At 44.2% G+C, this 15,830-nt stretch overlaps 1 protein-coding gene and 1 pseudogene across 1 annotated transcript; one reads left to right on the forward strand and one right to left on the reverse strand.

Annotated features, from left to right (window-relative positions):
• Positions 1-704: 704 nt before the first annotated feature.
• Positions 705-10,270, forward strand: LOC139378551 (PCNA-interacting partner-like; annotated as a pseudogene).
• A 665-nt stretch (positions 10,271-10,935) lies between these two features.
• On the reverse strand, positions 10,936-12,448 carry LOC139378554 (pro-MCH 2-like). The gene is made up of 3 exons (XM_071120826.1): positions 12,162-12,448; positions 11,342-11,483; positions 10,936-10,985 (listed from the first exon to the last, which is right to left on the reverse strand). Exons 1-3 carry the CDS (start codon positions 12,402-12,404, stop codon positions 10,936-10,938), a joined length of 435 nt encoding a protein of 144 aa, XP_070976927.1. The 5' UTR covers positions 12,405-12,448.
• Between the last annotated feature and the right edge of the window lie 3,382 nt (positions 12,449-15,830).

Consider the following 15,830-nt stretch of genomic DNA (forward strand, 5'->3'; position numbering starts at 1 on the left):
TTTTTGCAGTTTTACAGCTAATTTCCTGTTATTCTTAGCATATTTGATATGGCTTATAATGTGTTCATATTCTATTGGGGACCATGTATATGCTACAATATCAGTACTTGTTGCATTTACAACCTAGCATCTACTGATTTCAACTAGTTTATAGCTGTGGATTGACTGCATTGTTTGACTGTAATAGTGGCAGTTAATTTTTTTAATATTATTTTTATGGAATCATTAATCTAAAGCTGGCTATCTAACAAACAACATACAGTGCAGACATTTTTCCCATTCATTATTTTACACCATCTTTATCACAGCACTGGTAAACCATGGTTGACCCAAATGGCTGGTCTTTATCCCATCAGAAGAAGCTTCATGTCCATTCTGGTGTACCATTCTTGCGTACCACGTAGGCCCCCCAAGCCTGCTGTGGTACGCCAGTGACTGTGGTCCTAACAGACGCTGGGATCAAAGTCATAACGTTTAGTGACAACACGTTTTGGAGTTACGCCATTAAGGCAATGAGTTTATCTGCACCCCTATTATAGCCATTTGGGCCTGGTTTCCCCTGATCACATGGTCAGGAAAGACTCCTGACCCTATAATAATAACATAATTTGTCCCACCCTTGGTCCCACCAGACTGTATGGGAGGATAATTCACCATGAACTATGCATTCTGATTCCCTTCACAGGCAGCAGTCATGGCTTTAAGCCATCTGCTTTTGCTCTCTTCTGACAGGAGAGTGGAGAGTTCACTGTTGCCCTGAGCGACGTCCTGATGGCCTGGAAACACTTACTATTAGACAAACTTCACCTGCCCCTTTACAATGACTCTTCCTGACCAGAAAACTATGACATCATCAGGAAAGAATACGACTCCTTTCTGAAGCGCACCAACACTATGGACTTGATTGATATCCGCTCTATGTACAAACAGCTGAGGGTTGATCCGGGACCCTGAGGAGCCTCTGAGCTCAGTGAGTATTAGGCCTGATTGAAACTAGGATGAATGACCTAGTCAGCTGTTTGATATAGTCTCGAAGGCCAGTTTCGCTAACTGCCAAATCTGTGTTCATGTTGTTGCCAAGGTCCAGCTGTTTCAGTCCAGTAACATGGAGACCTATGAGGTGAGGGATTCCCTGTCCCAGGTCCCCTCGACTCATCAAGCAAGTCAAAGCCATGCAGCACACAGGTAAGCAGATATGTCATAAGCATGTATGAACATGTCAGCATAGTGTAAGCAAACTGACTCTCCATTCTCTCCTCACATAAGAGAAGGTGGTTTGGCCAGAATATTAAATGTTACATTGGCTCATATCGTTGTGCAACCAAGGTACTTTCTTTCACTCTTCCCTCTCCTTTTCCCAGTCAGCCTGGCAAGCCTTTCATTCTCTCTTAGCTTTTCCAGTCTTTCTCAGGCACTGGAATCTGTCTCGCTCTTATTAACAGGAACTTTAAATCATATCACTCAGATTTAAGAGCGAAATGTGAATTAAATTACCAGGCAGATGTTTTAAAACACAACAGACATTGTGGGCTAGGACATGCGCTGCTCTCTCCAGGCTGCTGCCCTGTCAACTGTCTGATTTATGAGTGGGTAGAATACGGGTTGCTACTGTAATACTGCCTGGGGATGACGAGGTTTTTGAAATGTTGGGTTGAAGATGGTGTTCTGACTTTAAATCGGGCCGTGTGTGTGTAGTTTGTGGCATCGGCTGTTGTTTTTAAAGGCTGCTAAATCCCCAATGGGTAGGAAAGGTGGCGAGGAGGGTCTTCTGCTCCTATCTGGATCAGCTGGTCAACTCCAAGAACGACATGGCCCTAGCGCACACCCTTGACACCCCTGGCAGATCGCTCGGACGTGTAGCTTTTACTGACCTGAAGCACGGAGCAAGAACATGTCACTCTTCTTGGTAAGAATGACAAAATGGCCTCTACACTTTCCGTGTCTGTTTCCTATCATTACACTGACGTATGGGTTTAGCCAATGAATGTTGACAACATGACAATCCTATGATCTCGTAATGTTAATCATCTATATATTGCAGGCTGCGACATCATTTGCCAGAGCAGTCCAGCTGGGAGGAAAGGGCTATGCCCCTGTTGAGTCTGACCTGAGGAAACATGTTAAAGGCCTGTCAGACTTTGTCCATTTCACAGACAATCTGGAGGAGATATTGGGAGACAACCCTAACCCAAGGTACTCAACCAGCTTGGTTGTATTCATTAGTGCACATTGTAGCAAAATGTTTTGGAATGGAAGGTAAAACCCAACCTTTATTAATGGATATGTTTTTGTACTGTAGTCCCTCCTGGTTTGTCTGTTTTCTTCTGTTTGGTGCCTAATGAATACCACCCTGGCCTGGCAGACTCCATCTCTGCTTACCCTTGTCATCAAATCCCACCTGCCTTATGCTGTGTACAGATCTGATTTTCCCCTAATGACTTCTTCCCCAGGTTCTCATGATAACATGTAAATTACTAAAACATGTTTATCTCGGCTACATCAAAGTAAAATTGACTAAAAGTCAAAAGATAATATGTTCCTTCCTTGGTTTGATTACTTAGTTAAATTATCATCAAACTTTAAGATTTCATTGATCACTTTCATGGCCTGTGTATAATTACAGATTGATTCAGGTTTTCTCCATCAAGCGTTTGGCAGTGCCACAAATGTGGTTAAGAGATTGTTTGGTCATTCGATGAAAACGTGTGGACTGAACTTTGATCTAATGCAATGGGAGAAGCCATGCTGTGTCACAACAAGGCCTCATTTCCCCTGAATTGCAGTAGCAACTACAGCGCTAGATGATTGACACCTTGGCACTCAGATATATAGCTGTAGAGTCCATGATATTGGATGTATTGTCCCAGTTCCCTCATAGCAGGGGCCTTCTGGGTGTTTATGACTGAGGATTTTCTCCCTGCTCTGCTGTGGTGCCTCTCTGATGGGACACTGGACTGATCTGATGCCAGAATGGCTCTTTCAACAGCCTGCACCCCTACCTCCCCCTTCACACCCTCAGTGGAGTACTGTATTTCCACACACAAACACCTTCTCTGAAGGGTTCAGGGCCTCTTGTTCAGCTAACATCTGGTATCCCAGATGATTCTCTTCCAGAGACTCACTCCCCTCATCATAGCTGGGTCAGGGAATCTAGCCTGCTCCTTCTCCACCCCACCTTGCTACAGTGTTGACACTTGCTGTTCTTTTCACACACCCCAATAATGTTGCAGTCACTTCATGGTCAGTGGTGAATGAATAAATAAAGGTGAAATAAAAAAGTGATGAGTGAACCCTTAGAAAAAGGGAGCGTCTTTATCATCTTTCTACCCGAGGCCTATAAGTAGAAGGCTGCTTGACTTGTCTTCATAATGGATTAGATAATTACAAATGTTTTATTATATTTTAGGTACACCTGTTTTTCTCTATATTGCTGGCGTTCGTCTGGTGACCAGTATCAGGGCAGCTCTGTTGAAGGGGTGGGCCAGTGGAGATGTCAGCTGCAGCATACACAATGAGACCGCCAAGAACCTCAAAGAGCAGATTGCTCAGATCCACCTGTCCCACAGACTGCAGTCGGCTAGTGGGACAGGGATCAGCCCAGCCAGGGTATGACGCCTTTCTGGGCCAACGGATCCAACCTCTCTCAGCCTACATGTGGATCAAACAAAAAGGGCCTTGACATATACATGAACGCCATCATCTTAACACTATATGGTTTTGTGTATATCCTCTTCAGCCTAGATACCATGCTATTAACCACACCACTGCTTATGGAGGTCGGGAGACTGAAGGTCCTGATAGCATTGCTGGATGAAGATGCTTTGGCACCGCCATTCAGGAACAAGGCAGTCTTACTCTCTGCAGATCAGGCTGTCCTCAGTGGGGAGGAGGGGACCTGCATGCTGTTACTGTTCCGGTAAGCCTCATCTCGCACGCACACACACTAATCAATGCTTAATATGCTAATAATTCATAGGTTTTCACAGCCTCTCTAACTCCTAACTCATAAACAGCTGCTTTCAGTCTGATTTGCTTCTGTGTCCTCAGATCCCCTGAGGTTCCCACGGGCTCCTCTCCAAAACCCCTGCAGCCCCACGTCCAGGAGCGACAAGATCAACTCAAACCCAAGGTACACACAGCCCGCCCACCCTCCAAGTAGGACCAGGAGACCCGAATACGAAACATCGAATCAGATGTCCAAACATTGAAAAATAATGTCTTTACGTTCTGTAATTTCTCCCCGGTATTGTATTATTTATTTGCTCAGTTGACGCCCCTCATCTTATAACTGGCTTCTACACGTTCACATTTGTACAGCTGTGTTTTTGCTCCCGTTAATCCAGTGTGTTGCTCTGAGTTGAGTCTGGGGTATAGAACTACTCCTCTACAATCAGGGATTCAAACCGGCAACCTCCCAGTGACACGTTTTGTAATGCTTCTCAACAGGGCTCCACCCTCTTGGTTTGATAAGTAGCTGGTCAGAAGATGCTCTACTCTTCTGTTTTTGTCTATCCCTCTGAGGTTTTGCCTGTTTACTGTGGTCATTGTATAGCATCCCTAGATGTGTTCTCTTTTCAGTCATTATCAGTAGGCCTGGGACAATACCAGTATCGCAATATTTTTACATAGCAAAAATGAAAACACAAAGCAAAATTCTTTGGTCCTTTTAAAAAATATATATTTTTAAAGGATACAGGTTGTCTGCTGTAGCTTGGAGAAAGAAAAAAATGTGACAAACAACATGTTTGTTTCCAGCATTTGGGTTCTTTTCCTAAAGTGGAACCCGCTTCATGTTTTTTGTTTCTTTCCTTGCCACGATACTATACTGGTATCGGCCCAAATTATCTGGATATAAACGGATTGATATAACCAGCGGATGTGGAGAGATTCTCAGTTAGCAGTGTGGTGTTTGCAGCCTGGAAGGCTGTGGGCTTATCGACTTGCCTCCGTGTACATGTTTGCTGTTTCCACGATGCGCTAGTAGAATTGAGACCTGGTGCTAACATGCTGTGCTCGTCAGTAACAAGTATACCGTTCCGTAAATACAACCTGGATGTAGAAACTGCTTACTCCTCTAAAAACAATGACAGTTTGAGATTTAAAGGGGCTCGGTTGTTCTGTCTCTACATGAAAGACTGCTTGAACCCATTTCAAACATGTGTGCTAAACACATTTTGTGGAAATGGGCTCCTTTATTTGATTGCGCTAGCAGATGTCACTTTAGCTCCCCACATTCTGGCCGTCTTCCTGTGAGTGCACTGTAATGGTCCCTGGGCGGCTCACCGCTTCCTGAACTCGGCGGGCGGAAGCTTTCTGCATCCACTTCACTTTAAAGATGCCATATCAGTCACTTAACTCGACTAGTAAGGGAAACTTGAATGGTTGTTGTCTGCTGAATGTCTTTATCAACCCGGGCCCCTGTCCAATAGTTTCATCATACGCTGACGGCAGTCACCTGGCACACGTGCGGATGGTCACATTTGAGTTTTTGCATTGTGGTTCTTTTTTCCATGCTTTTGTGTCTGTTTCAGACAGATTAAACACAGCAAGTTAAGTGAGCTTAATGATGTATTGAATTGCATAATTTGGATGAATAGTATGATACATTATTGATTGACGTCTCTGTGATAATTTGATCTCTGTAACAAGATGCCTTTCAATGCTTTGACTTATTCCTCTTCCCCATGAAATGAAAGCTGGCTCATCATAAGAGGAGCTGCCATAAGAACACAATGTGTCTGCCAACTCCTCACCTAATATCCTGATCTTGCAGGTGGGCTATTGGGCTTGTGTGCGTGCATTCAAAAACAAACACCAGACCCGAGAACAGAGCAATTGCTTGCACCTGCTGTTCCTGGAGGATGGGCTTACCTTAGCCTGGCCAGGCCAACCAGTCTATAGAGGTTGTTTTAGGACAGCCTCAGAAGCGGTGCCCCCCCCCCTGTCATCCTCTCCCTGTAATAGAACTAGATGCTGCTCTTTCCAGCTGCTGTAATTGGATTAAGTGTGAGCTGTATGTCAGGAGGACGTCATGTCAGTCTTTTACCTCTTTGCCTGCGTTATGTTCTCCCCTGTCCGTCATTATTTCTGGCTTTAGCGAGGCGTTTTTATCAGCATGTAACGAGGGTACGTGTACATTTCATGCTTGGTGATGCGAGGGTTAAATGTTGTTTTAGGTGCTCGTTTGAGAAGTTATTTTGAGTTCTTTGAATAGCCTTCTCTCTGGACTTTAATTTCCCCCCTTTGCTTTACAGTCCCACCCAGTTTTGCACACCGTTCTTTTTTCTCCACTGGATTCCTCCTTCCCTACTGCGGTTCTGCTGCTGGCCTGGAGGGAGAAATCTTTGAGTTGTGATAATCCCCAGCAGGCCAAGATCAAACAGGGGATAAAGGAGTGGATCAGCCAGGGCCCGGTTTCCCGATAGTGATGGAATTTAGGCTTACGGGTGTTTTTAACGATGACTCTTGCATGTTACATATTTAGCCGTTTTAGGCGTCTCCCAAAACACAACGCAGAGAGAAGGGTCGTGAAGTGCATCTTGGAGCATGTGTCAAGGATGATGGGAGCGCTGCTCTCGGATCCGCTTTCTCCATTCAAATATTTCCTTAATTATAAAAAGTTATTTCAAAATACTGACAACAGATCAGCCCGAGAGATATTACAACCCATTGCCCCATATTTTGACACGGTTTATTGTAATGCCTACCCAATAAAAATTCATTTAAATCGCAGATTTGGCACATGATACAGTAGGCTACACACCATGCAATGTATTGAAATTATACAGAGTAGCCTACAAGTAGAAACATGTATAACTCAATTGATTGAACATAACATTGAAATATACATGTTATGTTCAATCAATTGAGTTATACATGTTATCTCAATTTTCATTTGTAGCATATTTTTATATGTCGCTTGTTTGTCAATTGCAAAGACAACTTGGTAATTATGTTATCCGTGGTCAGACGGATAAACCATGTGATTTGCGGGGATCTGTATATAAAGTGATGCGGGAGGGCAAAAAAGCACCTGGCGCACTTAGCTGTTCTACGAGTGTGAGGCAGGCGTTAGATTACGAGCGTTTTCAAGTGCAACGTTAACGAGACAGATTTAACGCTACTCCTACGAAGGTTCTAACAATGAATGTAGCTTTAAGATGCTTTTGAGGAACCGGTCCATGAGCCCTATCTACGTACGTGGTTTGAGACGTTAACGGGGTCACTTTGTTCAACTCGAGAGAGCCAGTTCCATTGGCAGTTTTAGCATGTAAGTATTGGTGGGGCTAACTAACCCAATCGTTTTTTTCTTTTTAAGTGCATGCCAGCAAAGCCACTCACTACACAACACTAAACAATACATGGATTGCACTATAACTATGACAAACGGTGCCCACAAGCTGTTAGGGCCCACATAAAGCTTTCCCAACAGCAGAGTTTTCTTTTAGCACCATGGAGTTAACCTTTACCACCACTTCACCTGGATATCAGTGGAGCCTTGTTTGGCTGCGAAACAGTTAATTCAGCCTCATTTACTGCCTTTAAAAAAAACATCTGATATGGCTGACTTGCTTAAACAAATGTGGTTTCTACTGACAATTGAGATGTTCAAACTATGGCATAAGGGAATGATGAGCGGATGAGGCAATCTTCAATTTTGAGTAAGACTTTTAATGAGCGAGTTAAGACTAGTCTATTTCAGCACTTTTCAAATGTACAGCGGCAGAATTCAGAACATGGGCAATATGTATTCAAAATGTATTCAACCTTTTCTGGACCATGATGTTGCATGTGAATGTTTTATCCTTTTAAGCTTGTGAAAGATACCCAGACTTGGACCACACCCTCTCCATTGAATAGCAGGCTAGCCCTTGCAGTTAGCCATTGATTCCTTCCAAACCACTTATTGTTGAATTTGCGATTTCCTATGTAATGTTTACAGTGCATTTGGAAAGTTTTCAGACCCCTTGGCTTTTTCCTTATTTTGTTATGTTACAGCCTTATTCTAAATTGGATTATATTGTTTCCCCCATCATCAATCTGAACACAATATTCCATAATGTCAAAGCAAAAACTGTTTTGTTTTTTTCTCAAGTTTTGGCAAATTGAAGAAATTAAACAGATGAAATATTACATTTACATAAGTATTCAGACCCTTTACTCAGTACTTTGTTGAAGCACCTTTGGCAGTGATTACAGCCTCGAGTCTTCTTGGGTATGATGCTACAAGCTTGGCACATCTGCATTTGGGGAGTTCCTCCCATTCTTCTTTGCAGATCCTCTCAAGCTCTGTCAGGTTGGATGGTGAGTGTGTCTGCACAGCTAGTTTCAGGTCTCTCCAGAGATGTTTGATCGGGTTCAAGTCCAGGCTCTGGCTGGGCCACTCAAGGACATTTCGAGACTTGTCACGAAGCCACTTCTGTGCTTTGCTCCATTCATCTTTCCCTCAATCCTGACTAGTCTATCAGTCCCTGCTGCTGAAAAACATCCCCACGGCATGATGCTGCCACCACCATGCTTCACCGTGCGGATTGTGCCAGGTTTCCTCCAGACTTGACGCTTGGCATTCAGGCCATAGAGTTCAATCTTGGTTTCATCAGGCCAGAGAATCTTGTTTTTTTGTGGTCTGAGAGTCTTTAGGTGCCTTTTGGCAAACTCAAAGTGGGCTGTCCTGTGGCTTTTCCTGAGTGGCTTCCGTCTGGTCCCCCACCATAAAGGCCTGATTGGTGGAATGCTGCAGAGATGGTTGTACTTCTGAACAACTTCTCCCATCTGCACAGAGGAACTCTGGAGCTCTGTCAGAGTGACCATCAGGTTCTTGGTCACCTCCCAGACCAAGGCATTTCTCCCCTGATTGCTCAGTTTGGTACTTGAATGATTTAAAAAAAATAATAATAATGGGCTTCTAGGTTCATTGTCTAATGGCGGCTTGGCTGAGAAATTGTGACGTAAAGAAGTTTTTCCTCCAGAACTTGCAACAAAATAGTTTAGATTAACAAGCCTGTTCCTGGAGATCTACCATCTTGTATATTCACTCCAACCCTAATCTAGTGCACCTGACCCTAATAATTAGCTGGTTGATAAGCTGAATTGGGATGGTTACAACTGGGGTTGGATTGAAAACCTACAGGAGGGTACCTCTCCAGGAACAGGGTTGAAGAGCCGTGATAGTTTCTCTTTGATTTTTTGTTTTTAGGCCAGAGAGCGAACCATCCGATCTCAGTTTGCCTGCACGTACCAGGACGACTCGAAGCCACCGCGTGCTGGACTTCCGCAGCATCATCCAGGGCCCCACCTGTGTGCAACAGGCTCCCAAGTGGACCCTCACTACTGTGGACTCCACCTCTGCCCAGCTCCTCGACAGCAGAGGTAAAAATGTCTAGTTGTGGCATCATTCTCCCTTTCTCAGAGACCTGTAACTACATGTACTAATCTGCATGCATGCTGGTGAACTGCTCCAGATTTCCTCACATATAGTGCAGCGCAGTTACATACACCCCCCCCTTCAGGGATTGGCTTCTATTCCCTCTGACGCCACAGATTCGGATCGATGCCCAGACCCACCTTCCCAGCCCTGGCCTCGAACCCTGCCCAGTCCCAGCCCTGGGACTGGTACTTACGATCAACCTTTAAATGATTCCCCATTTTATAAAACCTGGCCGCCCCCACATCTGTAGTAAAAACCTAACACCCCCCCCCCCCCCCCCCCCCCCCCCCGCCTTCTTTCTGTGGGAATCCAGGCTCTACGCCATCGGTTTACATGACAAATGTTCACTTTCAGCCCGCTAGAATAAACACTCTGGCTGTTAAACTGCAGGCTAACGTCAGCAATTTTATCCGTTTTTTTTTTTTCTTTCCCCTTTTTCCTTCCTCTCTTATGTCAATTTTTTTCGACCCCAATTGTTAAGCTCTATTACTGTTTCCTCTCTCCAGTGGAGGTTTACCCAGAGGCTGAGAGGAAAGAGGCCCAGCGAGGAGGCACGACCCGGGGGGTTGCCACAGCGCTGGGGCCCAGGAGTGGAGCAGGCGGGGGCGGTCTGAAGACCAACATCCAGACAGAAGGAAGCAGCAAGGCCTGTAAACGGAAGCTGGTGGATTGTAGCGAACATTGTGGGTCAGAGAACCAGCTCCCTCTGAAGAAACCCCTCCACCACTGTAACATCAACCAAATTGTCAGGGAAGAAAGCCCCAAGTAAGAAGAAACTGATTGCCGGACAGGGCAAGCTCACCAGCTTCTTCAGATTGTAAACTATTCATTGTCGTGTTGAAGGAGAATGCAGTACTAGTAATGTTGTTTTATTTAATCAATGGTCTGTCTTCTTTGAAGCTGAATGTTCCTGTAATCAATTGCACTTGTTTTCCCCCAGTGGAGTTTGGCCTGATTTCAGAGGCTTTATTGTACTTTCTATTTATTTTTTGCCTCTGTTGTGCTTTCCAACAATTGACAGACATCATCATTTTGAAAGAAAGATCGCCAGCTGTCGTGCGTCTGTGGGAGAGTGTAATGCAATGATGCAGAAGAGCTGTTGAGGCAATGTGGAAAGTCTGAGAGTGGTTAAAACCCAAGCAGATCTGTTTGATAGCCGATCTGCGGAGGCTTGGCCTGCAGTTTATCTCCCTCTAAGACAAAAGGCCCACCGCTAGACACTTCTCCTCTCTCACATGCATCTTCCCTACTACTATCATAAACGGTATAGAATTTCCTATTTTCTTCACCTGAACAATGGTGACTTTCCAAATGTAGCTATATTATGTGACCCAGAATTGACATGTACAATTGTTTTCAGGTTTCTCAAAACATTTTTAATAGTTGTTTTATACATGGTTTGTGTTTTAGAACCATGCCACAGGGGTAAGGAACACATAAGGAAAGTGTGTCATGTTTTGCAGGAGATTGACAGGCGGCAGGGCAGCAGTGTAGGATCCACCACACTCTTATGCTTGCGAACAGGGTCGGTACACTCGTCCGATCATGCATCGCAGCACTGGAGGGAATAAAATTGGTAGAATTGCAGTGATTAAAAAATAATAGTAATTTAAGCATTAAACTGTTTTTAATAGTGATGTCATAACCTTCAACAGTCTTCAGTTTGTTTCTTTTATATGTCTGAAATGTCAGAAGTCCAGCTGATAAAACTCTTGTTCCAAGTAATGAATGGAATATCATGGTGAAAAGTGTCAACACCCTCATTGATGGTTTTAATGCCGGTATCGTGTCATCAAGTCACCCATTTGACATGCTGAATGACGGTGACCTGGATCTTTCTAATGCCCACGATTGAAAGGATACAGGAACCGTAGAAGAAGAAATAACAAAGGGAAGTCGCTGGTCGATACTTACTCTCAAGGTCGGCCTCCCTGCGCTCTACTTTCAGGCTATATTCAGCAGGAGAGTGATCTGTGGCTCGGTCGGGGAGGACAGGAAGGGCTCGGGAGAAAGCTGTGTTCATGCCACGTCTGGTGTGCCCTTTCAGTCCAATGTCCTGTGGGACAGAAGGCTAGGTCACTGTCTGGCAGGCTTCCTTTAGTGGATCAGCCAGCCTCTACATTAGTATTCTCTATCCACTGATGATTCTATTGCAAAATCAGATTTGGTGAGCCAAACCCGAAGGTTATCTAGCTTGCATGATACAACAAACATATAACAATACACATGAAAGGGCTATAGAATCCCATGTCAAAATTAATTGGACTTTGGGATGGTGTTTTTCCTTTCCATTCATTTGGGATTGATGCATGCCATTTGCCAGATGGACATTTAAGAAGCGGCACAGATCGTCTGGGTCTCAAACCCCGGCCTTCTGGAGTCTGGTCCTGAGCGAGGCCATATGAAACCTGTACGAGAGGGGCCCCAGTTATCCAGACATCTAATCTGCCCAAGTGGCTTTATAACCTCTCATCACTCTCTCCTGTTCCAGTACATCAGAGATAACCATGTCCATGACTTGCATGACATACAGATGCCAGAAACTGAATCACTCCACATGCCTGCCAAACCTTTGATGGAGCGGAGACATTATCGTAGATTTTGCCACTGTGGGAATCTAATAAAGATAAACACCTATCCTTTTCATCTTTGTTTGATGATGGCTCAAGTTTGAGCAAATGTAAAATGAGGAAGGTTAGTGTGATGATGGACATGGATGACGGAGGATACTTACTGAAAGAATGATGATCTTTGTGTTGCTGTCGTCCAGTCCGTTGTCCAGGATGAGGTCCCGTCTGAACCTCGGGGCAGCCAGAGCGTTGTCGCTCATCATGTCTTCGCCTAGTATCGATCGCAGGCTCTCCTGCTCTGTCCTACCCTCGTCCAGCTTGCCTGTCTGTACAGCAAAGACGACTGAGCGGGTGTTAAACTCAGAGAACAGCACCAGTGTGAATATAACAGAGTATAGGGAGATCATGATTCCTACTATATTATCTTGGTCCTAACGGCCTTGCGAGGGTAATTGAGAGTGGACTTTAGTTGCGCTCACCCTGTGATGACTGTTGATCAGTGGCCCATCAGCTCTTTTTATATCACGAAAAGACAAAACTGTTTTTTTTTTTTAACCATTGTAACAAAGCCGTCAAATATGTGCGTAGAGGAGATTTGAAGTCTCCTGCTTAGCTTGGCCCATATCATCATAGAAAAGGGTGACATGTCAAAGGTCATAGCCAATTTGTATAGCTCCTTTATGTAGTCTAATCAGAAGGCAGGGTAGGTGAATAATAGCTGGATTACTGTCAGATGTAAGGACATGCTGGATTTGGAAGAGGGGGGCAACATCTTTTCCACAGTCATCTTTTCCCTCCTGTAGAGGGGTCTCCTCGGGCCCCTCAAAGATCATAGGTCTCAAATTGGTCTCACTTCTCAATGCTGTCCACTTTCAAAGGTGGAAAGTAAACGGTGGAACATATGCCTACTGTGAAATCTGAAAGAAACCAACAGATTGCCTACAATGAGTTATCATCACCAAACTACATCAATGGCTACAGTTATCAATGCTCTGTGGGGAGAGAATATCATCCAGGGTGAACAGTCCTGGTATGAATAGAGGCTGGGTCACTAAGGTCATGTCATCAGACTTCAACAAGACCCATAGAGAATGAAAACAGACCCAGGTAGCATCAACCGAACTGACCTATTGGTGATTGGGTATACACCCTTACCGGTTGGGTATTACAGTAGGTGGGAGGAAATCTCTGACTTTCCTGACATAACCTAAAGGATACTCCAGGTGCTAGTTATAGGCTATGTAACAATAGTTTATTCTGTTCTGATCCCACGGTCACAGGTCAGGAAAAACTCTGGGTTCTAGTCATTAGAACCTTGGGTGTTAGCTTCATTGCCCCAGGACTAGGCCCTGCCCATAATGAGAAGCCCATTGACCGCCATCTGTGGCTTACATGGCTGATCACATCATGTTAACAAGGGTAATGGCTATGAGTTTATGGAAATGAGCGTGGAATAGTTTTACAAACCAAAACTAAAGGCCTTGTTGACATAGCTCTCCCAAGCTCCTCTTCAGTTCAGTTAGGAAAACAGACAAGGGCTTACCTTATTAACATCACAGTAGCTACAGCAGAGGGATGGAGAAATGGGACATGAATAATAGTTATTGAACTCAGCTGAAGTGATTGTTCTTGGAGTTCACAGCCTTTATTTTGTGAGTATTTTTGTTGGAGGCTGACGGACTCTAGTGAAGGACTGAACTGGTCCACAGGGGCCCAACTGTTCCAGGAGCAGCACAACTCAACCTGGGAGCTTCAAGATCTATTGTTTTAACCTATTCTCTCTATCTCTCTATCCCACTCTCACTCTCAATCTATCTCGCTCTCTCTATCTCTATCCCACTCTCGCTCTCAATCTATCTATCTTGCTCTCTCTATCTCTATCCCACTCTCGCTCTCAATCTATCTCGCTCTCTCTATCTCTCCATCTCTATTCCACTCTCGCTCTCAATCTATCTATCTCGCTCTCTCTATCTCTATCCCGCTCTCTATCTATCTATCTCGCTCACTCTATCTCCCCCTCTCAATTCAATTTCCAATTGAAGGGGTTTTATTGGCATGGGAAACACATGTTTACATTGCCATATCAAGTAAAATAAACCAAAGTGAAATAAACAATACAAAATAAACAGTAAACATTACACTCACAAAAGTTACAAAATAATAAAGACATTTCAGATGTCATATTATGTCTATTTACAGTGTTGTAATAATGTGCAAATAGTGAAAGTACAAAATTGAAAATAAACAGGTTGTATTTACAATGGTGTTCTTCACTGGTTTCCCTTTTATTGTGGCAACAGGTCACAAACCTTGCTGCTGCGATTGCTCACTGTGGTATTTCACACAATAGATATGGAAGTTTACCAAAATTTGATTTGATTTTTAATTCTTTGTGGGTCTGTGTAATCTAAGGAAAATATGTGTCTCTTATACAGTATAGTCATACATTTGGTAGGAGGTGCAGCTCAGTTTCCACCTAATTTTGTGGCCAGGTTCAGGCCAGGCTTTGTTATGGAAGGTTTGAGAATACTTTCCTTTTAGGTGGTTGTAGAATTTAACTGCTTTTTTCTGGATTTCGATAATTAGCGGGTATCGGCCTAATTCTGCTCTTCATGCATTATTTGGTGTTTTACATTGTAGAAGGAGCATATATATATATTTATATATATATATATATATACTTTTTTTTTTTACCCCCTTTTCTCCCCAATTTCATGGTTTCCAATTGTTAGTAGTTACTATCTTGTCTCATCGCTACAACTCCCGTACGGGCTTGGGAAAGACGAAGGTCGAATGCCATGCGTCCTCCGAAACACAACCCAACCAAGCCGCACTGCTTCTTAACACAGCGCGCAGCCGCACCAATGTGTCGGAGGAAACACCGTGCGCCCGGCCCGCCACAGGAGTCGCTAGTGCGCGATGAGACAAGGATATCCCTACCGGCCAAAACCTCCCTAACCCGGACGACGCTAGGCGAATTGTGCATTGCCCCATGGACCTCCCGGTCGCGGCCGGCTGCGACAGAGCCTGGGCGCGCAGCCAGAGTCTCTGGGCTCTGCGATGCAGTGCCCTAGACCACTGCGCCACCTGGGAGGCCCCAAGGAGGATATTTTTATCAGAATTCTGCATGCAGTGTCTCAATTTGTTTTTTGTCCCATTTTGTGGATTCTTGGTTGGTGAGCAGACCCCAGACTTCACAACCATAAAGGGCAATGGGTTCTATAACTGATTCAAGTATTTTTAGCCAGATCCTAATTGGTATGTTGAATTTTATGTTGCTTTTAATGGCATAGAAGGGCCTTCTTGCCTTGTCTCTCAGATCTTTCACATCTTTGTGGAAGTTACCTGTGGCGCTGATGTTTAGGCCGAGGTATGTGTAGTTTTGTGTGTGCTCTAGGGCAACAGTGTCTAGATGGAATTTTTGTTTGTGGTCCTGGAAACTGGATCTTTTTTGGAACACCATTATTTTTGTCTTACTGAGATTACTGTCAGGGCCCAGGTCTGGCAGAATCTGTACAGAAGATATAGGTGCTGCTGTAGGCCCTCCTTGGTTGGTGACAGAAGCACCAGATCATCAGCAAAAAGTAGACATTTGACTTCAGATTCTAGTCGGTTGAGGCCGTGTGCTGCAGACTGTTCTAGTGTCCTCACCAATTCGTTGATATATATGTTGAAGAGGGTGGGGCTTAAGCTGTATCCCTGTCTCACCCCACGGCCATGTGGGAAGAAATGTGTGTATTTTTTTACAATTTTAACCATTCACTTGTTGTTTGTGTGCATGGGTTTTATAATATTGTATGTTTTTCCCCCCCAACACCACTTTCCATCAATGT

The sequence above is a fragment of the Oncorhynchus clarkii genome, chromosome 21, assembly GCF_045791955.1.
Source record: "Oncorhynchus clarkii lewisi isolate Uvic-CL-2024 chromosome 21, UVic_Ocla_1.0, whole genome shotgun sequence".
Taxonomy (NCBI): Eukaryota; Metazoa; Chordata; class Actinopteri; order Salmoniformes; family Salmonidae; genus Oncorhynchus; species Oncorhynchus clarkii.